Below are 26,313 nucleotides of genomic sequence, written 5' to 3'. Positions count from 1 at the left end.
GATATGAAGAATAATTCATTATTTTGCCTTCCAGAAATTTTGGATGAAGGAATTGAAGAGCTTATAATATGAGAAAGAAGTCATCACATGTCCCAGTACCTACTTACATTCTGTCTTTGCACAATTATTGGCTTTTATAATAATTTTCATTGCATCACAAAGAAATGCAACGTTACATATACTAAAAAATGGTTTTGACTTTCACCAGATACATTGAACATTCAACTTCCATTTTCATATTACCTTTGTGTTGTGACGTAAATTGATGTACAAAAAGAATATATGGACTATTTCATGTACAAATAAAATAGCAAAAGAAATTAGATCCTCAAAGTCAAAAACTGATATGAAATAATTTCATGTTGCGGCGTCATGTCAGTGATTTTTGCCAGGGTAACTTGCCAGTGTTTGGGTCGGTGAACATCTCTGCTACTCGATCTTTTAGGCCAGTGTCAGTAACTTCACAAAATCGACTAGACCAATCTGGTGGTTCAACGGCTCGTGTCCCTAAACCAGGGGCACGATCCCTGGACCCAACATTTCTCTGTTGTTGCCAATCAGAAACATAAGTAGCCACCCTCCTGTAGAACTTCTCCTTGAAGACATCCCAAACTTGATACTTGTAATGGTTAATCACAAGCACATTTCTATCCATATTGGCATATCTAAACTCAGACTTTAAATGAAAATGGTGAACCACATTGATTAATGTTGAATTCAATGCTTCAGGTTTCACAATACTCTTATGCCTCTCAGGTGCAATCATCCTGCAATTGTACCCCATGGTGACCCCTTGTGTCGGGACATGTTTGAGACCAGATGGTCCAAAATTATGACATGACACCCGCAACTCAGCAACTTTACTATTACTCCTTGATTGGTTTCTTAATATGTCAAGCAGTGACATACCAGTAGGCAAGTGGAAGAACTCATCCACATCCATAAAACCAACCCATTCACACACATCTCTAGCTCGTAATGCACAATGAGCAAAACCTGCCTCTTGAGTCTTGATCCAAGGCCAAACATGTCGTGTCACATTTATGTTCGATAATAGCTTAATGACATCATCAATATCGTCCAAGCTGTTATTATCATAAATGAACCAACGCTGTACTCCGATTCTAGTATGGTACATGATCCACTCTTTCAAGAAGCTGGCCTGGTTTCTTAACATTGTGCATACACACATGTTGTGCTGTTTTTGAGCTGGAAAGTCAGGCTGCAGACGGCGTTTAGGACTCGCTATAGAGTCTAAAGGTTCCTTACCAACCATTCTAACAGAAACCTTAATGGGCATGTTACTAGTACCAATAAACCTCTCTGGATTATTCAGTATGCTCACTGGGGTATTACATCGAACAACTTCTTGAGCAATGGATACAACATCTGATTGTAACACAAGTTTGGGATTCTTAACATCCCAACCATAAACACACTTGAATTTTGAAGCGTGCGATTGTCTTCCACCACGAAGATTAAACCCTTTAACAAACACTATGGTCGTGTTATCGCGATCGATCATGGCCTCATAGGCCAACGAATTCCACCGACGTGATGGTCCAATGGAGAGGGTGTAACCGGTAGACTTGACGAAAAGTGACGTCAGGACTCCACGTGGCTTAACCAGGGGACATCGAACGAGCTGTTGGGCCAATAATTCATCGTTTTCAACTGATTCAGGAGGTTGAGAAGAGTTAGGATCAAGGTAGAGGCAGTATAGGTCATGTTTTGTGAATAAGGGAGTTGAAGGAGGGTATTTTAGGAAAACAACTGTCTCGTCCGGGAATTCGACGGTTTGTATAATTGGCTTAACAGCGGTTAGGGCTGTGGTTGTCGCCGGCCGCCATTGATGAAACCCTGAAGTTAGCAAAATGAAAGGTACTTAATTATAATAGATCGTAATTAAGGTTTAATCAATCATACTCCATATTAACCGCAAACTAAATTTATGCTTGTTTGGAAATGAATTGAATTTAACTACCTTGAAATAGTAGAGAAGAGAAAGTGAAGGCAGCAAAGCAGAGGATACACCAGAAGAAAGATCTTCGAACTGCTACATGTTTTTTACGATGTTTGATTGGAATTTGAGCCATACCCACGATTTTAATGGTTCAAATTCAGCAGTCTCTGTTTCATCATCGACTTGTGCTATTCAGTTTTTGAGCATATATTGCTAGTATTTGAGAGTTGTACGTGGTCAAGCAGTCTTGTTCCAATAAAGAAACAAGTTACGAGGTCACCCACTTTGTTGCAACTTCCTTCTTTTTCATTCAACTTCAATTATTATTCTCTTTTCATCTTCAAATAAAAACCCTTCTAATCAGTTGTTATGGTTTGCTAGAAACCTCCCCCACATAACTAAGTTCAACTCTAACCTAATAATACATAAAGAATAAGAAAAAGAAACATCATGCCACTTCACTTGTTCCTTTCACTCTCTTTCTACAAAATTCCATTTCCATGGGCTTTTTTTAAAAAATTTTGGTTGTTGCAGTAGAATGAAAGAGCATTTTTCAGATATAATTACAAGTGTATAGGATCAAAATATATGTTCTGTAATTGTATATACGATTTTTTCTCGTTTTATATAAACACAAACATATTTTATATTGAAGTGTATAAAATAATTAATTATATACCAAATCAGATGACAAAAAAAAAGGAAATGTTTGCTGTGAATCACAATTAAAATAAACTATGACTATAACAGTTAATTTTGTATTGATAGTTTATTATTTTATACAATTCTCCCATTTTTAAAAAAAATGTCTATATATTTGTAACCAAAACTAAATAGCATATATGTTAACTAAAATCAAAGTTGAAGCACGTATAGTTTATATATTTTTATTTCTTTTGCTGTGGTCATAGAATTTTTTTTAAAAAAAGTGTAGATAATTGCGACGCAAAATTCCTCATAGACTATTCTTTCGTCTTTGAAAAATAACACAATAAATTAAAATGACGAAAATGACAGGCTTGTTTATTGAACTAGTTTATAGGTAGTGGATTTTTAGTTTTTGAGTAATAATAATTACAAACAGTAGAGTGCTTTGACAGAAAACTTTTACCACTCCTATAATGTATTTTAGTTGCATCAATGACTGATTGTCTATCTTTTCTTTTTATCCTTTTTGATGACAGATTATATATATATATATATATCTGATTAATTACGATATTATTAGAGACAATTAATCAGTCTCCTCAATATGCGACTTTAATTATTTGTTAACAGGTCATTTTCTAAATGTTGGTTAGGCAAATAATCTATTGTTAAATCCCTATCTCCTTGACTTCTTATGTATATTTCTACTATAATCTTTCCTAAATGAATCCAAAAAAAGCGGGAGGGGAAGAAAAGGTTGATCATTATTCCTGTGAAGTAAATATCTTTTGGTCGATTTTATTTCTTTCATTTTTTTTATAATTAAAAAAGTGATATGCTCGATGATTTGAATTCTAAGTTATCTAATTTTAATTAGTTACTTGATAAGATTATACCGAGTATGTTTATTATTATTTTAATTTAGTGGGACCTTTTGGAATCCAACATCATATATCTGATATTTTAAATAAAATTAAATGGAGGGAGTAAGAAAGTAGTAGTAATAATTAGAGAGAAAAGTTTGGTTTATACAATCTTAGATATGGTCATTATCAAGCTTTAAAAATGGATCAACATTAAGTAAATGTCATTTGAGTTACAGGTGTCATGATTGATTGAGATTTTTGATAGCTTGTTCAAAAACAGTTAAGAGGGAAGAAAAAAAATTAATTTACGGTTTTATGTCGAATTATATCCTAAAAAAAGCCGGCGGCCGGCCTTAGACATAACAGGGGACCACATCCTGGCGGCTGATCCACGCAAGTTGTTTCTAGTGAGTCGTGACTGTTGATAATGATGGGCCTGTTCTATTGGGCCTTGTGCCAAAAGCCCAAACTGTTGTTTCGAACAAATATGTTGCAATATTATTAGAAATCTCACTAGTTTAAGGGTATTTTAAAATCCGAAGAAATGGCGTATCTAATTCAAAATTTGATATGAAATAATTATATGTAATTAATTCAAATTATAGATTGGATTAATATTTATGATAGGAATATTTGTGTAAATAGGTAGTTTTTTTTCATATTACTATGTAATCAAATGAAGTAATTGATAGTGTAAAAGAAATTTCGTATGCACAACTTAATATCATTTAATTAAGGAAGAACAATTATAATTAGTTGGACTAAAAGCAAGAGATAGGATATGCTGTAAGGCAGCTGATGGAATCATTAAATGGATTGACTAACTGTTGATTAGAAATTGACATTTAAGCAAACAACAAAAGCCGCCTCTGTTTTCTATGGCGAACTAGAATTAGAAATTTTCATATTTTTAATTAGTCAATTAATTTGTTGTTCTAATTAAACTATTTTTCTCAAACATATTCAAATATATACGCTCTATGTGGAGAAAGTGCAAATTAAATACCAACCTTTTGATATATATATATGTTCGTCTGAAGTGTATATAATATTTTTAATAGTAGATATAATATTAATAATAATAATAATAATAATAATATTATGTGAATTCCAAACAAATGAAACATTCTTATGTCATTACATGAATTTGATATCGGCCTTTTGGATTTAAGAAGTAAGCATCAAGTACTGTAAAAATTAATTTTTAGATAGTTTAATTAATTACAGTACATTATCTTTTTAATTAGGTTGTCAATTGTTGTTTACCATTGAAAAAAGAATACCTTGTAATTATCTTGTAAGCAACTTAATCATGCAATTATTTTTCACTGTTGTTGGTCAATCAATGTATATAACAAACAGAATATACAAATAAAACGATGCTCGGTTGTATGTGGAAGCATCAGTGATGTGTCCTAATTTTGTCCCCATGACTTTGGAGTAACTCCTCCAAACAACTTCCCAATAAAATGGAGGTTTTGGGCTGAGCCGGCTTACCGTAAGAGAGGTCTTTTATGTATAATTAAAATTATTTTATATCTAATATATATATATATATATATATATATATATATATATATATATATATATATATATATATATATAGTAGATATTCAACTTTATATGAATAATTTATATGTTTATTTTTTAAAATTTTAATTTTTTTAATAAAAATTCTGATTCCGTTTAGTTTCATAGAGATAATATCTGGTTATTTATGAAATAGTCTTTTATTGATTTATCCTCAAATTCCTCTAGTCCTATGATTAATCGGTCATCACGTGTATATTTATTCTGTATTTTTTATTTCTCCCACTTGTTTCTCTTTTAAATCTATTTTTTTTTTTTATTTTTAAAACTCTCAATTAATCTTCAACCACTATAATCTCTGTCGCACCCTCTATTCTCTCGGGTTAGCGTTCATTTACATATGTTGTTACTGTCGTTTCATGTCCCTAGTAGCGTCCACCTGGGAAATTATGGGTATACATGATAAAAAGTTATTGAATACAAGGTATAATCTATTGAGTAATTTATATTTATTTAATGTTTTGTTGAAAATTGGCATTATTTAAAAATCAAGTACTCTTTTTAATATTAAAGTTTTGGAGTGGAATAATTGCTAAGTTCTCACATTAAATTTTTAAAGCGATAATTATTTTGGGACAAGTTTTTTGAGCAGTTACCATTTTAGCCTAAGGGTATAAAATGTTAACAAAAATTTCAAAATGATATATGAATTTTTCTTTTAATTAAAATGACAAAATCGTTGGAATAACATCGATTTTGTTCGCTGAAAAAAGCAAAATCATTGCTATAGCAGCGATTCGATAAATTTGATTTTTTTCAAAAATCTTTTTTTTTTTAAGAAATCGCTGCCAAATCATCGATTTTCAAAATAAATTTTTTAAATGTTTTTTTTAATAAAACGGTGCCTAGACAACATTTTACCTTTAACCTTTTTTTTTTGGTTATTTATTTGAATTTATCCTTTTTAAAATAAAGCAGCGATTTGTATCAATTTTTTTTTAATTTTTTAAAATTAAGTCGCTGAAGTACAGTGATTTTTTTTAATAAAAATTTTGATACAAATTGCTGCCCTTCAGCGATTTGCTTTTATTTTTTTTTAAAGAAAAATTCAAATAAATATTTTTTATTAAAAAAATATTTTTTAAAAAAATTATTTTGAAAATCACTTGCTTGACAACGATTTCTTAAAAAAAAATCGGTGCTATAGCAGCTATTTTGCTTCTTCCGGCGAACTAAATTGCTGCTATTCCAGTGATTTTGCCATTTTTGTTAAAATAAAAATTCATATATCATTTTGAAATTTTTATTAATATTTTATATCTTTTAGGCTCCGGAATCATTAAAATTGGATTAAAATGAATTGCTTACCTTTAAACTGATATACTTAAATTTATGTTCATGCTTAATTAAAAACACACTCAAACTAAAATGACCCAATAAAGAATCACAACAGACTTAATAATATCCGTGGAAATTATGCCACACAATATAGTAAAGAAGTTAAAATAATTATTAAAGAATCAAGCAATAGTATCGAAATAAAAAAAAATAAAGCCTGGTTTCTAACGTTAAATGTTGCACAAATACATGAGTATAATGCTTGATTGTTTGTGTGTTCTTCCAAAATTAGCTTATCTTTTAATAAGAAGATATATAAGACATTATTTACAGTTAAATTATTAACTGTGAATTTTGTCAACATAAAGTCTATTAAACATATATACACAAGCAGTATCTGAATCTTTAAAAAATAGGGAAGGTACTGGTAGTGCTCTCTTCGTGACGCAATAAAGGAGTGATTGTTGATGGAACCGTGAGTAATTCATTAATTAATTAACAAACTAACTGCTCTCTTAATTATAATCATTAGCGAATAACTAAGTTGCATGCATGTATTACATGAACTCAACATTATATACTCTTTTGCTTGATTCCTTAATTTATTATGATTTTGATAATTATTATATTAATAACTATCATTCATTTTCGTAAAAAAAACTATTTCTAATGAAAATTCCATTTTTTCTTTAGTTGGATCAGCTAAGTACTCGTGCAATGTTCAAAATTGACTGCTCTTACTATTTATGTAAGTATAATTTTTTTCGATAATCATACCCAACAGGACAAATCGGATGGATTGCCTACCAGAGGAGCCAAAATTAAAACTTATTAGCACCCCATGGTTTACGTTAAGTCATTGAATTTATAATATACTTTCTCTGCTTATAGTGTTTATATAATTATTTAAAAATAAAAATAGTAGTGAAAAGAAAAATTGCTTTTGATTTTGATTGTTAAAGTGAATCAATACAAAGAAAATTTTGTTTTTGTATAAGGACCAATAGTAAAACAAGACTGAGGAAATATGTATGTGTTTGTGTATAGTTAACATTATTAATCAATATACATTTCACCTCATAATTCAATCTTATACCGAATTTCGTAGTTTACCAAAGAAGTGGCTGATTAGTAAGTACAGCCCGGATCTGGCTCCTCGCCATTTGTATTCATTTTCCTCAAGCTATATTTTTAATTAGTGATACCTGGCATAAGTTTCGATTTAATGGCTAAAATTCAATTGATTAAGATATATTTTTAATTTTTTCTTTTAATTATTTTAATTGTTATTTGCATTGCTCAAAATTAATTTAATTAGATAACGTCTTTTTGTAAAAAAAAAAAAATATTTTTCAAAATATTTAATTATACGATAAAAACTTGTCCATTGAAAGATATTTCTGTATTCAAAAGAAGCATATTGGGAACTAACGTTGTTTAAATTAATGTATTTTAATACAAAAACCAATTGTAGAATTTTCATTTCTCAAATAAATGTAAACGGATCGGTGTTGCAAAATGAAAACAAAGAAGATTTGGAGGGAATAGGGAGAAAAAGAGAGGAACAATTGGACTCGGAAGGACTAAGGATAAATAAGAGGATTATTTTTAATTGATATAATTATATATTTATTATCTAGATTATGATTAAAAATATATTTTAATTAATTAAATCTTAATCATTAAATCTAATATTACTAATCAAGACTTTCTACTTGGAGAAAACGGAGAGGAGCTAAACACATAATAGCCCCACTCTTAATTAAATATCTTGATTTGGAGTTCTATAAATAAAGTTTGATTGAGAATTTATGTATGGAATCATAAAAAATCTTGAAAAGATAATTTACATAAAAAGTATTATAAGTTGTGATAATTCAAAATATTTAAAAAATTATGAAGAAATTACGTCAAAGATAAAGTTCGATTAAATTTTAAAATTCGAATAATGTCACGTAAAATGGGACTAAGGAAATACTAATTTTCTATAGCAAATGTGCCTTGGCTATAACCTACGCACAAATAAATATTGAAACAAATTGCTTCCTATAAGCCTATAACCTATTAATCCTCACCGATAGTGTAAAATCTTCATTTTAATTTTTGGATTAAATCAATTATATCACCTCATATGGTTCCCCCATTTATGTTAGTAGATGGATTACATCATCCCATAAAATTAGGCAATTATTATTAAGTGAAATAGAAATTCTATACTAAAAGATTCTTTAGTTACGTTATCTACTTCTTGTTTGGACTTTGAAGTAGCATCCTGTCATTATGCCATATAAGAATACCACATATCTCATTAACGATTGAGGTAGAAATTTTTCATACTTTAACAAATTAATATGAGATCTAATGACATGACCCTTGATCGGATATTAGATAAAGAAATATATTTTAAACCTAATTTAATTTCAAAAATTAATTCACAAAAAATAATTATCAAATCTATATAGAGAGATCGTCTATCTTGATAATTATTGGTGTGAGACTTTTTCATTTTTATGCTAACACATGTCAAGTTTGTATTTGTTGGTTTTTGATGGTCAAGAGAAAGAGTTGAAAGTTAATAAAATATTTAAGGAACAATTATTAAGTCGTAACAAACGAAAAGCACTAGACATAATAATTGCAATGATAATATGGTGTATCTTCTGTATCTTTACCTTTAGATGTAGTACTTTGAATTGTATATTGAATATATGGATGGACAAATTAAAAGGAGTTGGCCACAACGACAAAATAAGCCAGCTTTTAAGGGACCATTTAAGGGAATCTCATCCATTTGAGTATTATAATTCAGCCAGCCATCTTAGTATCACAAAATGTTATTCACAAAGAATTCCTCAGTAATAAGCTTATTACACAATTCTTAATAATTATCTTGTTTTTCCTAAGGCTCGTATTACAATACAAAAAGATCAAAGACTTCCTCAGTAATAAGCTTATTACACAATTCTTAATAATTACCTTGCTTTCCCTAAGGCTCGTATTACAATACAAAAAGATCAAAGACTTCCTCAGTAATAAGCTTATTACACAATTCTTAATAATTACCTTGCTTTCCCTAAGGCTCGTATTACAATACAAAAAGATCAAAGACTTCCTCAGTAATAAGCTTATTACACAATTCTTAATAATTACCTTGCTTTCCCTAAGGCTCGTATTACAATACAAAAAAATTTATGTCGCATAATTTAAAGTCAATCATTTTATTTTTCGATATCCCACATATTGTTGATCGATAATACATATATATTCATCATACATTCTACATAAGTTTTATCAAAATTAATAATATATATAACATTTGAACATTTTTTATATTAAAGAAGCAGGATGACGATAAATCTTCCTCATCTCTTTCTAGTGCATGACATGAATAGCTCTCTAAGTTCTAACGTCAACATGTACTAGAGAGCATCGTTTTTTCCCATAGTAGTCATCTAACAAAAAATTAACAAAACACCACTTACTTATCGATATCAATTAAACTTTCGTTAGTAAGGCTTGTGTAAGGATTTTCCTATCGATTAGCTAGAAAAGGGGCAATTGACTATGCCAAAACGAAATACTATGATAGTATTAGTTATGCGTAAGATTAAGTTTTCCTTTACTTTGAACCTAACCATACAAGAGTTCCAAAGGAAAAAGCACAAAGAGAGGATGACTTTTATGAAAATATAAAATATAATACTAGTTAAGTATATGTATGATTAGGTAAGAAGCTGCCATAGCAAAGTTTGATTGTGATGGTGGCTTCCCACTTTTTATTAATATATGTAACACATATTCCATGCGCATCACCTTTACAAATTATTTTTTCCCTATTCAATCATGCATTTCCCTTGTTAAGCAGCACATCTTTTTTGTTATATGTCCCTTTGCTGATCTGTACGCATCTTTTCTTTGCTTCGAATATAAACTTCTTTTTTCCTTAGAGAAATGATTGTCTACTACTCTAATAATTAGTTAGTATTATATTACATATTATATATGTGTCCTTCTTCCTCTCTTTACTAGTTTTAGCTAGCTTCTCCAACTGTGCAAAATAAAAATGGGAAGGCAACCTTGTTGTGATAGAGTTGGATTGAAGAGAGGTCCATGGACTATAGAAGAAGATCATAAGCTTGTCCATTTTATTCTCAATAACGGCATTCAGTGTTGGCGAACCGTTCCCAAGCTTGCAGGTACCCTATTATATATACTTTATTCTTTTTTATCAGTACAATTTTATTTGACTATAATTGCCTCTAGATAGAAGATGAAATTATTTTTTATCCTTTGCGAATATGTGGTGTAGGCTTGCAAAGATGCGGGAAAAGTTGTAGACTGAGATGGATTAATTATCTGCGACCTGATTTGAAAAGAGGCGCGCTATCTGAAGCTGAAGAGGATCAGATTATAGAGCTTCATGCTCGTCTCGGTAACAGGTATTGTATTTCGTTCGTTTAACCATCTGATATATATCTGACTCTCGATTAGTTAGTTCTGATACTGTTGTATACAAAAAAAAAAAATTACAGGTGGTCTAAGATAGCATCGTATTTTCCAGGAAGGACAGATAACGAGATAAAAAATCACTGGAATACTCGGATTAAGAAGAGATTACAGGTTATGGGAATAGACCCTTTAACTCACCAACCCATTGACAAGGAACATGAAACAGATGAGTTGTTGCCAATAACAGAGACATATTATGATAAAAGAAATGAAACAGAGAATAACATTGAAAATGCTAATGATATTTCACTACCAAACAATAGGTTGAGTGAAAATATCAATGGGGAGTTATGGAACAAAAGTTTTAAAACTATATCGACTTGTTACAGTCCTTCAATTTCTTTGGAATCTATCAATTTCTCAACAACATCAACTGCTACTGAATCATCAAGTAATGTAGCTGCTGCACCCGCAGAAGAAGATGATTCTGTACAACAATGGATGGATTCGATATTCTCATGTGCGATCAATCAACTAGAAGAGGATTTGTTCCTTTTGAGAAAATACAATTAATAATTCTGCAACTTTTCTTTTCCCTCTCTGTTCTTTGTTTTCTTATTTATAGAATTGTTCTTCAAAATTAGAAAAGGAAAAACAAGTACAGGGAGACGAGTTTCCTCTTCGTTACTGGCTGTAATTTATATTTCTTTGTGCTATATATAACTTAGTGAAATTTTAATCGTACAAATTTATTTGCGATGCTTGCTCTAATCGAATGTGTAATATAGTTGCTTACTTTTAAGTCACCTCTGTTAATTCAACGTCCAGACAGTGACGAATTAAAATTTTCATTCAGGAGGTTCGAAAAATAAAAATATAAATATGTAAATAAGTCTTCAAAATGGGCCCTTTGATTTTTTTTTGGTTCTAAAACCACACTTTTGGCAAGTTTTTAAAATAAAAAATGTTTGAAAAATAGTAGTGATTTTTTTAAACAAAAAAAACCCAAAACTATAAGGAAAATTAATAAATGTAGCTACAGGGATTACCATTGAGTCATCTATTGTTATTTGTCATTAAAAGGTTCAAAATATATTCATCTACAGAAATACAGAAAATTTACCTTATTTATATCGTGTATATTTTTGCCGAGAATGTTCGAGTGAACATCCTGGACTCAACGTGGGTCCGCCCTTGCATCCAAGATGTGATAAATGAAAATCTTATATGCTAAACTTTTTAAAATTTAAATCTTAAATTCGTAAATATCTCATAGTCAGTTAATTATGTTAATAGGAGATATGAAAAGTAGAATAGAGTTCTACTAATTTTGTGTGGTGCATTTTTACCTAATAAAGGTTGTTCTTATAGACCCAAAGTATGAATCATAATATATTTGTCATTGCTATTTTACTATTAACGTTGTTGATGCTACCGCAGGTACTACTATGTTTACACATCATTACCTTATGGAAATCAACATTTTCTAATATGTAACAGTGTAGTATTTGCTATACACCAAATAAGTTGAGGTGATTATCATGCCTAAATTTTCTTTTTATTTCTAATTTACCTATGAACAGTCGAAATTATGATGTTACGTAATTCAGCAAGTAAAAGCTAAAATCACAAAATAACTGCAACAACAATAGTTGAAGGAAGGATATAACAGAAAATGTAGAAAACAAGTTTTAAGAATCTAAAAACTATAAAAAGATGAATAAGACTCTTTATATAATGAAAAAGGAAGTTCTTGTAATTATTAAATTCTCAAAAGAAAAGGATTCCGGATTTTTTTTTCTTTTCTAAAAAGTTTTAAGTTTAAAAAATGAAAAAAAAGAAAAATTGATCATTAAAGGCCCGCTGATCCTTTAATAGGCCATCCTTTAAAGTTTTTCCCTATTTTTAGAAGTGTGAAAAATATATGTCTTTGAATTTTTTGCTTTTACAACGCGTTGAATTTGTCATAATATTTATTCATATATTACAAAATAATTTCACAAATAAAATATTAGACGATTAGATAATCACCATCTCTAGATCTATCACTTAAAAAAATAAATGAGTTATTAGGAAAGCAAAAATAGGCTACTAAATAAACAAATTGGATAAAGTTACACTTTAAAAGGCTAAAGAGTAGTGGGTCCAGAATTAACAGCCCATCATTGCAATGGGGCAGTCGACCCGATCCAATTAGTTGATGTTCGGATCCTCCTCACAGACATAGCACCAGTAGGGAGATTCGACTTACGGAAAATGAATGTGATCAGGAGAGGTGTTCGAAGCATATACACCACAGTAGATTCTCCACGCCTCACCAGATTTGCTCTTCAACCTCCTAAATTTGTAAGTCTGTCTAATGGATTGTTTGGCTTGAAAACTTAATTTCTAGGTTTTCGTATTTTTGCCTATAATGTTCTGGATTCCTGAGTTTATGTTTGTTTATCTTGCAATTATTCAGTACACAGGTCACAGATAACAGTGTTTAGAAGGTCTTTATGAAATTGTTATGGGGAACTGCAATTGGTATTAGCTGTTAACAGAACAATCCAATGAATATTTTACTGACCCGTTTCAAAATGTTTATGCAAGTGAATGGTGTTAGATTATTTTTAACTTGCTTTTAGTTTACACTTGTTGCGATAAATTTACATGTGAATAACTGAATTATTGCTTTCAATCATTCTGGTTCATGTTCAGTTGAGCAACTTCCTCTTCAATACTACATGTGTTATTTACTTTGTAGGGTTGATGGAAATTTATTTACTTAAATATTCCATTGTAAACATGTTAGGACCGGAAATAAGCAGGTGTAAATGCGGAAGCTAGCAAAGCAAACCTCAAAAGACCACGAGTAAGAAGACAACGAGAAATATACCAAAAGACACAAAGATTTAACGTGATTCGGTCAATCGACCTACGTCCACAAAGGAAATGAGCAATCCACTATAAATATGAGAGTATAAAATACAGAGAGAAACAACCTCAACCAATTCACTCAGAATTCATGAGAGGTTCACACAAGTGATAACGTATCAAGCTTGTGACCCATAAATTCTCCCCCTAACCAAAACTCTCAAAGCCCTTAAGACTACATTGTGAATGCTGATTAAGTTAGAAGGAACATTCCTCTATTTATAGAGTCCTAAACCTTTTCCTACAAGAAAAGGATTAGTCAATCCAAAACTTTTTTCTAAAAGGAAAACCTATTCATGGTAAGAAATTTAGGGCAAATAAAACCCAACAAAACATTCATCTTTTAGGCTTGTCTGGGAAAATACTCCAAGCTAGACACTTTGATTGTTTTCTTTATTTTGAATTTATTGAGTTGCTTTTATTCTATTTGGGGAGGAACTATTGAGTTGGTTTTGCTGCACCATCATTGATACATAAGATTGTGTTTGAGTCACCAAGTGCATGCCCTCCTTGTTCTAGGGAACTATAGAACCTGTGCTCCTTTCAGTGATATGTCAATAATGATGTGCACATAGTAGCATTATAAGCTTCAGTTTGACGATTGGACGGGAAAAAGGTTTTAAATAGCCCACATATAGTTGGAGAAAGGTGATGTTAGAGTGCTGCCTTTCCAAAAAAATTTAAATCATGAATCTAGTTATAGTCACGTCCCTTTGATGGATTTTGGAGACTGGTTTCATGTATCTCTTGTTTCATCAATCTGGATTCTGCAAAGTGCAAACTTGTTTCTTATAGGCTTCCATTACTCTAAGTTGGACCTGTCTTATCACTTGGTGAATCTTTTCAGGTGGAGGTGGAGTTTGAAAACGGTAGTCTGTATAAGTTGTCAGCTGAGTATTTGAGAATATACAGCCCCGCTGTTGATAGTAAGATCAGATCGATTTGCGGTGAGAAGGTAACTAGAGGAACACTTGCAGTTTTCTTTTACTGGGATATTCTCTTTGCAATTTTTGAAAACGAAGACGCATGATTTACTGGCAACATAGTTCCATCATCAAACTGGATTTAATATTGCACGATTTAAATTTTTCTAACTTATGTGCTTGTGTATTAAGGTCATATCTGGTAGGCGTCATGTCGGAATTATGTCTGCAGAACCTATTGGAAATTATGGAGTGAGGTAATAAGAGTAAACAACTATTTGTGTCTTAACAATTTACTTTCACTTTTTGTTATTTCTCATTCTCTTCATATGGTTCAACCTAGGTTATTATTTGATGACTTGCATAAGACTGGAATCTTTACATGGGACTACTTCTACCATCTTGGAAGTAACAAATTTGCCCTCATGAGAAATTACATCAGAACTCTGAAGAAACATGGACTAAGCCGCGATCCACCTAGACGAAGATGACCTTAAGACGTGCCCATGAGAAGGCTGATCCACACTATTTAAGCTGGAAACATCCTCCTTATATATGCTCAGAGTGAAATTGTGACATAAAACTGTACTGTTGCAAATATTCTAAAGACTAGCTCTTGATATGTTATCATATGTTCAGGGATATTTGTGGTGTGCTATTTTCTAGATCTAGAGATTGACATGTGATACAAAAGAGGTCATTAGTTTCTAAGGAACATTAAGGAACCTCTTCGTTTGTAATTTAGATTTGGGAAGCATGTTGGTGTTGCAGAACAACATGCTTGATTGAATGAAAGGAACAGTAAACGTTGAAAGTTTGTTTTTTCTTTTCTTTTTTAGTTTTGTCATCTTAGAATGTCTTCTTTAATCTGTATCAGAAAAAAGAGGAATCATGATAGAGATTGAACGTGGTTTTTTGATACTCGTTCCTTCTATTTCCACAAAAATTATCCATATTCCAGTGATATTACTAAACAATTAGCATTAGGTAGTATTAACACTATTCATATAGTTTCTTGTTCTTTGATCTCGGTTTACACTGGTTTTATATGTGCTCTGGTTATTTGCATTATTTTGTTTTTCCTGTTGTTCCATCTCTCGTTTGTCAGCGTTACACTGCCCCTTCCACATTAAGTTGTTTCTCCTTTTCAAACTGTTTGGCAGTTTATTTAAGCTGATGGTCCACCGGAAATGCCTCTCTATCTCTGTGAAATAGGGGTAAAGTTTTACCCTCCTCAAACCCCACTACCCCACTTGGTTTATCAATCTTATATCTCAGTTTGTGTTGGTTGTTGATAAAAGGAGGAAGATTGTCGTAGACGAACATTTTATGGTGAATCTTTCTGATACAAAATTTGTTTGAAATCTACAAATGAGCGGTTTACCACCATCTTCTCTATTCAAATACGAGGATATGTTTGAACGTGGGATAACATTATTAGCTGAAAAAGCCTTTTTTCATGTACTGTCTCAATCGATGGCAGACGCATGATTTGTAAGGTAGGGTCTTAATTGAATTGAAAATGATCAGTCTATAATGAACTTTCGTATTTATTTGAATTGAAAATAGTTTATTGATTTATCATACAAAATTATTCACATAGTTACAATAGCATTTGTTAAAGCACATAATTAGTGTTGTTAACACTGAACAAGACAAACACAGCTTCTTGATATGGTTCTTCATGTATGATTATTTCCTAAAGTGAAACAGCTACTTCAATTTTACTTGAAAAAATTGATCTTGTAACTACTAGTAGTTCAACAATCTGTAGCATATTACATTGGGACAATCTGTTGCTTCAAACAAACATGTATTTCTCCTAGAAATGAAAACGACATCTCTAAAATTATAATCAAGATTGTGTATAATAACTTTGTAATTTTATAGAATCAAATCACATTATTATGAGTTAAATTTTCGTGGCAGACTGGAATTACTGCTCTTTACTTGGTAAAACGTCAAAATCTTTTTCATCTATTTGTTCTTTATATATATATATATATATAATGTGGTCCTACCCTTTGGTATGGTCTACAAATTAAGCAAAATATACGTATGACTTACCAAACCTTGACTTCTCAAAATTTGTAATTCATCGGTTTGATTTCACGCAACAAACTTTTGTATTATTTTAGTATATTTTGAGAAAAAATAAATTAATTTTGTATTCAAATATTTTTATCTTTACACAATCATATTCAATACACAAATTATTTTATTTCATTAGGAGAAAAGAAGTGACTTGTGGAACTTTTGATTTTTAGGTAAATATTCAAGTAAGAATATTAAAATTCGAACGTTACGAGGGTTAAGTTCAAATAATGTGGGTCCCGTTTTGGAGAAGAAAAAGACAACGTTTCACTTGGCCGAAGTCTAAAGAAAGTCGAGAAATCGAAGCACTTGGCCTAAATTTAAAAAAATGACACCTTTAGCTTCTTCTTACTCTATGAGTGGCCTTTCTTAAACAACGTGTATCGCTTTTTTTACATTTGAATTTCAAATTTAAATGCTGAGATCCAAAAACAGAGAGACAGATAAGAGCCATAAAAAATCATTTTTAAGTAACGGCACAATAATTATTCTGTTGATTTTTTCAGGTTCCATAGCAGACTGATGATGGAAGATTCAGCTTGTCTTATACATGCTTTCTCTTATGCTTCTGCTATACCCAATGAAATAAAACAGGTATAAATAAATAAATAAAAAACTGTTTTATTTTTCAAGATTCTTGTGTTTCTTTTTCTTTCTTGCTGATTTTTTGGGATGGAATTGAGTATTCAGGGAAACCCTGTGCATGCACTTGGGGAGTCAATTTCTTTTGGGAGATTTGTGTCTGAGTCTTTAGATTGGGAAAAATGGTCAACTTTTTCTCATAAAAGATATGTAGAGGAGGCTGAGAGGTATGCTAAGCCAGGTTCTGTTGCCCAAAAAAAAGCTTTCTTTGAAGCCCATTACAAGAAAATTGCTGCCCAAAAGGCTGCAGCTTTGCTTGAACAAGCCAATCAACAAAACCCCGATTCTGAAATTACCAAGAATTCAGCCCCTGATTCTACTTCACTTGTGAAACCTCATGTAGAAGCTAATCAAGAAGAGGTTCATGAGAACCCTGATGCTTTAACAACAGATTCCATGGTTAAGGCTTCTGTTTCAGTTGCTGATGTGGAGGAGATAGAGAGCGAGTCCCCAGTGGAGGGTCCAGGTACTCCTGAAGCTACAGAGAAAGAACCATCAAACCACATTGAGAATGGTGAAACCCAAGAAACAGTTTCTGAGATTAGTGAAACATCTCATACTGAGAAGCCTTTGCTGAAGACTAAGGTAAATATGTGTTCTTTAAACTACTTTGGCCTAGATTTTTTGAACTTCTTAATCATACCAATAGTGTAGGAAACTCTGGCTTCATGAAAAGTATAGTTAGTTTTCATGAGATGATTTATATAGATGACCCCAATTAGCTTGTGATAAAAACCTAATTGATCTATTGAATCGGTATGACAACAACATATCCAATGCAATCCCATAAAGTTGGGTTTGGGGAGGTCAGAGTGTTAGCAGACCTTACCCCATCCTCAGAGGTAGAGGTGTTGTTTCCGATAGACTCCTCGGCTCAAGAATAACCAGTCCAAAGCAGTTCATTGTATTGATTGATTCATATACTAATTTTTAATGCTATATGGTACTGATTCATCTCATGTGATTCCGCAGAGCTCCAGCTCTAAACTTGAGGATGATGCTGCATCAGTGACAAGCAAGAAAAAATCTGCTTTTTCTTCATTCAAATCAGCAGTCTACTCCAAAAAATCAAAATTTCCATTTCCGCCGACTAGGCATAGTATTCCTCTTGATGTCGATAAAGAGAACAATTTTACTCCAATCACAACTAATACTAACTTGGACTTGATGAATGAAATGAGATCAACCCCAAAATCTTTGAGCAAGTTGATCAACTTTACTCCTGCCAAAGAGCCACACAAGATACCTCCTCCACCTCCCTTCCTCAAGAAGGAAAGTTCAAAGGTTGCTCCCGCTACTAGCAAGGCATCTAAGCATTGTGCAACTCCACTTAAGACTCCTATGGTAATTTCCTCCCCTTGTTTAAACTCCTTTGTCAAAATGATAATAGTCTTTCTTGGTTTGCCTAATGTTTGCTTCACTTTCACCTGCAGGCAACATCAAATGGTGCATCAAACCATCCCATGACAACGCCATCTTCAGAAAGCAGAAGGTATATTTCCCTATATTGTCTAATTAGAATTGTTAGCAAGCATTTCATTGATTCCATTAATACATGGTTCTTTGGTTTTTTCCCACCTTCCCCACTCGAATTCTTGTATCTTCGTATTTACAGGATTAAAACACCGATTCATCCCACAGCTTCAGGAAGTATAACAGCAGGGCCTAAATGGAACATTTTGTCTTCTGTGTAAGTGCCTATTACATGATGACCTTAGATTCTAGCATAATCATTTATACATTTGAATGAATAGTAGTAGAGTGTTTTCGCTTTACGTTTAAAAACTGCTGGTTGAAGGTTCAAGCTAAGTGTAACCAGGCTCTGTCATAACTCAAAATAGGTATCTTTTAGTGGATACAGTTTGAGCACTTTTCCAGGACCAGGAAACCTTTTAAAGAGAATCTGAGAGACAGTTGTTTCTACTTGAATTTAGTTATCTTCCACACACATAAGTATGTTGGTGTGTGATGTGTCAAACTATCATGAACCAGGACAGTGATAATCTTCTTTCTGCAAGTATTTGATTATAGAGTATATAATTGCCTCATTGGATATCGCTTACCTTTGTTGTTCCTTGTTCAGTTCCAAGTCTTTCACAGCCTACCGAAACAAATTACAATCACCAACTTTATCCACTCCTTTCTCACTGAGAACAGAAGAAAGAGCTGCACGAAGGAAACAGGCAAGTGTATACATTAAATACTATGGACAATCTTCTTTTCATTATAAAAACTATTTCCACTCATACTTGTACTCCTGCAAATACTTACAGAAGCTTGAAGAAAAATTCAATGCGAAGGAGGAAAAGAAGGTTCAACAACAAACAACATTAAAGGTTCATTTCCTAATGCAAAACTTCCTTTATGGCTTGTCGAATGTTTTCTCTTTACCATGAATTCTGCACCACCTACTTTGAAAAGAAGGAAAACAAAGAAAAGTAGTGTGTGAACTTTGAGGTTTTCCACTCTGAACATTAGAGTAGAAACAGTACATAGCAATAGGTGCTTTTGCTCTTTCCACTAGTAATCAATTCTTCTTTTCGTCCATAAATTTGATTTTCATATGATTTCTTCTAATCACAAGGTAGCAGCTCTTCTTTATCATTTATAACGATCTAAAAGTTTCCAACATTGTAGTATTATGTGATATTTCCCGAAAAATATATGCAAATGATTTGCACTATCATTAGTAATATTTTCCTCATATGGTTTTCACTATCTTTTGTATTCTTGGGCCTCTAGAGTAGTTTTCCTCTACCATAATTTCTAATTTTCGAGTTACGTCTTAAATTGCAAATTCATAACGACAAGCTCTTGCTTGCAGGAGAAAGCAGGAACGGAACTTAGGAAACTTGGACAAAGCTTTTGCTTCAAAGCTCGTCCCCTGCCTGATTTCTACAAGGAAACAGAAACAGCAAAAGATCATGCAAAAAAGGTACACCACTACATCGTATTATATTTTCATGATTCAGATATTCCTAAAAACTACTTTTGTCAAAATGCCATAGTGGCTTGTTCAATGTTGATCACACAGTCCTACTACTATATTTTCTAAATATATGTGTGCCTATCTATCCTCTCCCTTCTCCGGCAGTGGTTCATATGGGTTTAATTTGGTGCAGATCCCAGTAACACAAGCTCCATTGCCCAAACGTGGAAGAATGCCATATCCCAGCTCAAAGCAAGGCTTAGTCTCGATGAAAAATGACTCTTGCAAGAATCCAAGAAAGAAGACTAGCTGAAAAAACTCACAAATCCATCACTCCTTGCAAAGAGTAGTGTCTTATTAGAATGTGTTTCAATTGGGTATTTCTTCCAAGAGAATGTTTTGGAGGTGTGTCTTTCCTTAATATGATTTAAGGAGAAGCAACTCCAAAATCTTGTATAAAAAGCTATCCAGACGTAAAATTATTTTAACCACAATCATTTACCTTTTATATTAACGTTCTCAAGTCAATATTGTCCTCATACATTCAAATTGCCTTTGCAGCTGTGATTTAAACTTAAAAAGTTCATGATTTTTCCTAGGCCACTATTTTGATGCAATTTTTCTTATTTAAGTACATGCCATTCTAGAAATGAATCCTAATCGACAAACTGGTTGAGGACAACACAGAAACGCAATGTAAAAACTGTGACGAAGCAATGAGTCAGTCGGTTGTGCGGTGCATCTTTTAGGATAACAATAAAAAAGTTGCCATGGGCAATCATTTTCTTATACGACACTATTATCTTTGTTGACATAATAAAAGAATTATAAAGATGCGCATATATATACTATACTTTATTAATTAAAATAAGAAAAGTAGTTAGCATCGAAATTGTAATTTTTTTTCTAACAGTATAAGGGTGAATGCAAATATATTACAAAGATGCAATGTCATCGAAATGTTCCAATTTATTTGACAGTAAATACAATTACAGAAATGTAACAATTTTTGTTCAACAGGTTAACACAAATACAGTTGGAAGGAACTGAATTAGATTCCTTCCACAACACACCAATCTTCATCTTCTTCAACATCTTCCCACACAAATCCCACCTCGCAGAAACTCATTTTTTCTTCATCGTTATCTTCAATCTCAACGCCGATCGCTGGAGACCCATCGGAGTCAACTACTAATTCCTGATCTCCGTAACCGTAATCTTCATCATAGTAAATTTCATGATCCATGTAATAAGAAGAATCGCTATCCAAATGATCCAAAATTCCAGTAGCTGAAAACCCTGAAAAATTGAACCCAGGCCTAGCATCCACAACTCTCCAAGTAACCAACGAAACGACGTCGCCGCATCCCTTTAACTTTTGTGTGCCCTTAGTTTTGTCCTTGGATTTTGCAGCTGGATGAACATGGCAGCTGGTGCACCTGGGTCTACCGCACTTGCCGGTGAACTTGGAATGGTTACTGGGCTTAGTTGGGACCTTTGCGAAAAGCCCAGCGGTTGGTGGTGAATTGGACTTGTTCATGTACCTGGGCTCGGGTCTTGGGTTCCATGGAGAGGGTAAAATTGGGTAAGTACGGACCATACCGTGTTGGCGACCTTCTCTCCTCATTTTTGAAGAATAAAATGAAACTTTTTCTCTACGAATAAAAAATTCAAAAAATGATTGATTTAGAAGATAAAAGTGTTTAACTGATTTGAGTATTAGCAAGGGAACCTATTTATAATATATAGCGTGTGAGGGGTGGGTGTGTCTTGGAGGTGGGAAAACTTGGGAAGCAAGGTGTTTCAATTAGTCAACTGAGGACATGTTCTTCTCTTTTTTGGGTGCGTGTCTTGCAAGCCTATAATTAACACAATTCCGAACAACACATAGCCACGTTGTAAATTAGGGCAAGTGTTAAATGGCCAGAATTGACAAAAATAATATGGTTAAGGGCACACTTTTTTAATAATCAGATTAAGTCCATTCGTCTTGATAATGCTGCAGAGTTTTCATCCCAATCATTTAATGATAATTGTTTAGCAATTGGGATAAGAGTTGAACAATCCGTTGCTCATATTCATATTCGGAATGGTCTCGCTGAGTCATTAATTAAGCGTCTGCAATTAATAGCAAGACTATTGCTTATGAAAACTAGGTTGCCCACTTTTGTATGGGGACATGCAATTTTGCATGCTGCAACACTTATTCGTCTCAGACCAACAAGTTATCATAAAGTTTCTCCATTGCAATTGGTTATGGGTCAAGAACCTAATATATCCCATCTAAGAATTTTTTGATGAGTTGTACATGTGCATGTGACACCACCAAATCGCACTAAAATGGGCCCTCAAAGAAGGTTAGGAATATATGTTGGGTTTGAGTCACCCTCCACTATTCGCTATCTTGAACCATTGATTGGAGATATATTTACTGCTTGATTTGCAGATTATCGGTTTGATGAGATATTTTTTTCCAAAATAGGGGGAATAGTGAAATAAAACGAGAAATTTTGTGGGAAAATGTATCATTGTCTCATCTTGATCCATATTCTTCTACATGTGAATAAGAAATACAAAAAATTATTCATCTGCAAAAAATTGCAAATAAAATGCAAGACGTATTTACAGATTTGAAATGGATTACTAAATCACATATTCCTGCAGAAAATGTTCCAATTTGAATTGATGTTCCAAAAGCACACCTAAAGCGTGGTAGACCATTTGGTTCTAAGGATCAAAATCCAAGAAAAAGAAAGATTAAATGTCAAGATAACACTATGAAAGAATCTCATATGGAAGTTCAAAATTTGAATAAGTCTGATATTCATGAAAGAATCAATGAACTTGAAACTCAAGGAAATAATGAACTATCCATAAATTTAAGAGATGTTGAAACTAATCCGAATCGATCAGAAATAGTGATTGATTATGTCTTTGCATATAATGTTACAACAAATGTCATGCAAGATAATGAGGATCATGAACCTCAATCTGTTATAGAATGTCGACAAAAGAAATGATTGGCCAAAATGGCAAGAAGCAATTCAATCAGAGTTGAATTCACTTGCCAAGCGTGAAGTTTTTAGACCTATAGTTAAACACCTAATAGTATTAAACCTGTTGGTTGCAAATGAATTTTTGTGCGAAAAAGAAAATGATACAAAGGTATAAAGTACGCCTTGTGGCACAAGGATTTTTTCAAAGGCCTAGCGTCGATTATGAATAGACATACTCACTCGTTATGGGTGCAATAACATTGCGTTATCTCATTAGTTTCACAGCCCATGAGAAACTTGAAATGCATTTGATGAATGTGGTTACAACCTACCTTTATGGATCACTTGATAGTGAGATATACATGAAAATTCCTAAAGAATTTGAATGACTAAATAATGTAACTCAAAATCTCGAGAAATGTATTCAATAAAATTGCAAAGATCATTATATGGTTTGAAGCAATCTGGACGCATGTGGTATAATCGTCTTAGTGAGTATTTAATTAATAAAGGTTACACAAATGATGCAATTTGTCCATGTGTCTTTATAAATGTCACGACCGGAATCTAGACCCCAGACGAGACCGGCGTCGTTGACCTCTCAGAGGTCGCAGACAAGCCTGCTTACGTCATTCTTACTTTACATAGATTAATTTTAGCGGAAAATTTGAAATTTTTGATTCTTTAATCATACTTGCTGAACATTCTTAACATTTCGTAATCGTTCATCATCAACCATCTAACATTTAAGAGATAAGCAACTGAAAGAAATAATTCATTAAGTATTAATTGTATATCGGCCAAAATAGCACCAATACAAAGTTTGAACCAAAACAGGAAAGAAACGCTAGTGGAACATGTTCCGCTAGCTCAACTCTAAAACTACGCTAGAATGTAAAACAGTAGCATCCTCGAAAGCATGAGGACCTACCAAACTCCGGATGAATACTGATGTCCGGATAGCTGCAACAACGAACCTGTAGCTCTAGCGTCCACCTGTGCCTGCACCTAAAAATAGATGTTCGTATGGAATTAGTACACACTTGTACTAAGTATGAGTATATGCAAGTACACACCAGGGACATGCATGAGGAAGAATAGCTCTTTCCTAACAACATGATTTTTGGAAGTCAAGTCAGTGGACTTGCCAAATTGAGATTGGGAAAGTTATGCCATGAGAGTGACATGCATCATTATAATTATCGTATAGCACACAAAACATAACATATTCATATAACACATAACATATAACACATACTTTCTTTCATATTATTCATTCGTATACCATGAGACCTTATTATCATAGACTTAACTTTAAGACTTTCCAAAATGAGGGCTCAACATATGGGACCTCAACTAGGGAGCCTTCTTTAGCAAACACAGAGTCTGCTTCACTCATTCATTCGTATTTCATTTCAATTCATTCATAGGCCAGTGCGAACACCAGCTATACCTAGGATGTAGTTTAAGACTTTCATCGGGTTTGCTGTGCAATGATCAGGAATGACCTAATGTCATTACCTGAATCTAGCTCACCTCTTGATTATCCTATCCTAACACCTTCGGTATCATTCATTTCTTTATATGATTCATTTGAGGCTGGCCTCATTCATTCATTGGGAACTTTAACTTTAACCGACATAGATCATGTGAGCATCATGAAATCCAGTGTCTTCCCCACACCGAAAAGAGGTGAAATCACCGGCCAAAGCGATTCAAATAACATGCTAGCGTATATGGGAATTTAACCCCGCCAGATCCCTATAGTGGCAATATAGGTTCAAAGACTAGGAGATGTGTGGAGACCCATACCCGGCAAGCCGGACAGTCTCATCTCATGAGAATTACGTGAACCTCCGCCCTTCCCGAAAGAAGGCATCACCACTCATAGCTAGCCTATCGGTGCTCGGTATAAAGTTCCATTACATGCAACTCATACATCATAGAAGTTTGCTTCTAGTATGAAGACATCATAGCTCAATAGATGATTTCTCATCTCATCATTAGTATTAAGTGTTTTAAACTCAATATTTTTATTAGAGTATTCATAGAGACTGGTCTCTTCATTATCTTACACTCTCATTGGTGAGTATGTATCGGTAACATTTACTTAAGCTCATTTAAGATTGCTCTCATCATACGCATTAACCTCACATCATGATTGTCACCACATTCTTCATTTCATTACGTATATCTTAGGTTCACTTATTCTTGAACGTATGTTAAACTTATATATCTATACATACAAGCCATGAGGCTTCATTTATAGTTCGTTAAGTGAATTCTTGTTTTTCTAAGATTATGTATTACAAGACTTATGTATCTTGTATATATGCCAAGATCTTTGATTTTTGATCTACGTAGATGACATTATTCTTGAATATTTCACTCACGTATGACTTATGTATCAATACGGAGGTTTGGACACGAGAACCCAAATTTTGAATTATTTGGATATCATTTATATTTTTCATTGATTTTTGTTCTAATATTCATAAATTTAGAACTCTAAGTTAAGTCTCAACATTTTCGTGAAATAATAAATTTTCTATTTTAATTAGAATTCTAAATTAAATTTCAATCATTTACATGAAAGAATAATTTTCTAATTTAATTAGAATTCCAATTTAAATCTCAATATTTACATAAAAGAATTAATATTCTATTTTTAATTAAAATTCTAAATTAAATCTCAATGTTTACATAAGAGAATTAATTTTCCAACTTTAATTAGAATTTTAATTTACTATTATTATTATTTTTAATTAAATTCGCTTGAATAGGGAGGTTGTGGGTTCGAACCCCCACAGCCCCCTTATTTTTCCTCTCATTTTCGCTGAAGAGGAGGCTGTGAGGTGGTGGGTTCGAACCCCCACAGCCCCTCTATTTTTTTTTTAATTCTTTGACATCCAAAAATTTCCAGATTCTTTTTAAACCTATTTCTATGTTTTTGGAAATTTATTCCACTATTTTTTCTGCACTTTTTCATCAAGTTTCACATTAGTTCTTAGGGAGATTT

General features: G+C 32.6%; 5 protein-coding genes across 5 annotated transcripts; 3 read left to right on the top strand and 2 right to left on the bottom strand.

The window, feature by feature from the left end:
• Positions 1 to 213: 213 nt before the first annotated feature.
• Positions 214 to 2,638, bottom strand: LOC101252342 (glycosyltransferase family 92 protein RCOM_0530710). The gene is made up of 2 exons (XM_004231765.5): positions 1,985 to 2,638; positions 214 to 1,860 (listed from the first exon to the last, which is right to left on the bottom strand). The coding sequence occupies exons 1-2, from the start codon at positions 2,094 to 2,096 to the stop codon at positions 371 to 373; spliced, it is 1,602 nt and encodes a 533-aa protein (XP_004231813.1). The 5' UTR covers positions 2,097 to 2,638; the 3' UTR covers positions 214 to 370.
• Positions 2,639 to 9,687: 7,049 nt separating this feature from the next.
• Positions 9,688 to 11,542, top strand: LOC101252939 (transcription factor MYB20). The gene is made up of 3 exons (XM_019212559.3): positions 9,688 to 10,541; positions 10,655 to 10,784; positions 10,878 to 11,542. Exons 1-3 carry the CDS (start codon positions 10,409 to 10,411, stop codon positions 11,365 to 11,367), a joined length of 753 nt encoding a protein of 250 aa, XP_019068104.1. The 5' UTR covers positions 9,688 to 10,408; the 3' UTR covers positions 11,368 to 11,542.
• Positions 11,543 to 12,711: 1,169 nt separating this feature from the next.
• Positions 12,712 to 15,450, top strand: LOC109118692 (uncharacterized). Its single transcript, XM_019212558.3, has 4 exons — positions 12,712 to 13,140; positions 14,558 to 14,665; positions 14,826 to 14,890; positions 14,977 to 15,450. The coding sequence occupies exons 1-4, from the start codon at positions 13,051 to 13,053 to the stop codon at positions 15,122 to 15,124; spliced, it is 411 nt and encodes a 136-aa protein (XP_019068103.1). The 5' UTR covers positions 12,712 to 13,050; the 3' UTR covers positions 15,125 to 15,450.
• Positions 15,451 to 16,979: 1,529 nt separating this feature from the next.
• Positions 16,980 to 20,826, top strand: LOC101253242 (protein WVD2-like 7). The gene is made up of 9 exons (XM_004231768.4): positions 16,980 to 17,321; positions 17,418 to 17,954; positions 18,342 to 18,713; positions 18,803 to 18,861; positions 18,985 to 19,059; positions 19,453 to 19,552; positions 19,643 to 19,705; positions 20,194 to 20,304; positions 20,492 to 20,826. Exons 1-9 carry the CDS (start codon positions 17,250 to 17,252, stop codon positions 20,609 to 20,611), a joined length of 1,509 nt encoding a protein of 502 aa, XP_004231816.1. The 5' UTR covers positions 16,980 to 17,249; the 3' UTR covers positions 20,612 to 20,826.
• Positions 20,827 to 21,349: 523 nt separating this feature from the next.
• Positions 21,350 to 21,925, bottom strand: LOC101055601 (Hop-interacting protein THI031). Its single transcript, NM_001279294.1, has one exon. It carries the CDS (start codon positions 21,923 to 21,925, stop codon positions 21,350 to 21,352), a length of 576 nt encoding a protein of 191 aa, NP_001266223.1.
• Positions 21,926 to 26,313: the final 4,388 nt, after the last annotated feature.

Source organism: Solanum lycopersicum, chromosome 2 (assembly GCF_036512215.1).
Source record: "Solanum lycopersicum chromosome 2, SLM_r2.1".
Classification (NCBI taxonomy): Eukaryota; Viridiplantae; Streptophyta; class Magnoliopsida; order Solanales; family Solanaceae; genus Solanum; species Solanum lycopersicum.
This window is presented reverse-complemented; position numbering and strand designations above follow the sequence as displayed.

Bases quoted from the DNA above. Each gene is read 5' to 3' on its own strand.
- LOC101252342 (XM_004231765.5), bottom strand. From the start codon at position 2,096: ATGGCTCAAATTCCAATCAAACATCGTAAAAAACATGTAGCAGTTCGA. The intron at 1,861-1,984 runs GTAGTTAAATTC...TGCTAACTTCAG, and splicing joins CTCTTCTCTACTATTTCAAG to GGTTTCATCAATGGCGGCCG.
- LOC101252939 (XM_019212559.3), top strand. From the start codon at position 10,409: ATGGGAAGGCAACCTTGTTGTGATAGAGTTGGATTGAAGAGAGGTCCA. The intron at 10,542-10,654 runs GTACCCTATTAT...TATGTGGTGTAG, and splicing joins AACCGTTCCCAAGCTTGCAG to GCTTGCAAAGATGCGGGAAA. The intron at 10,785-10,877 runs GTATTGTATTTC...AAAAAATTACAG, and splicing joins CATGCTCGTCTCGGTAACAG to GTGGTCTAAGATAGCATCGT.
- LOC109118692 (XM_019212558.3), top strand. From the start codon at position 13,051: ATGAATGTGATCAGGAGAGGTGTTCGAAGCATATACACCACAGTAGAT. The intron at 14,666-14,825 runs GTAACTAGAGGA...TTGTGTATTAAG, and splicing joins GATCGATTTGCGGTGAGAAG to GTCATATCTGGTAGGCGTCA. The intron at 14,891-14,976 runs GTAATAAGAGTA...GGTTCAACCTAG, and splicing joins ATTGGAAATTATGGAGTGAG to GTTATTATTTGATGACTTGC.
- LOC101253242 (XM_004231768.4), top strand. From the start codon at position 17,250: ATGATGGAAGATTCAGCTTGTCTTATACATGCTTTCTCTTATGCTTCT. The intron at 17,322-17,417 runs GTATAAATAAAT...TTGAGTATTCAG, and splicing joins TACCCAATGAAATAAAACAG to GGAAACCCTGTGCATGCACT. The intron at 20,305-20,491 runs GTACACCACTAC...AATTTGGTGCAG, and splicing joins CAAAAGATCATGCAAAAAAG to ATCCCAGTAACACAAGCTCC.
- LOC101055601 (NM_001279294.1), bottom strand. From the start codon at position 21,925: ATGAGGAGAGAAGGTCGCCAACACGGTATGGTCCGTACTTACCCAATT.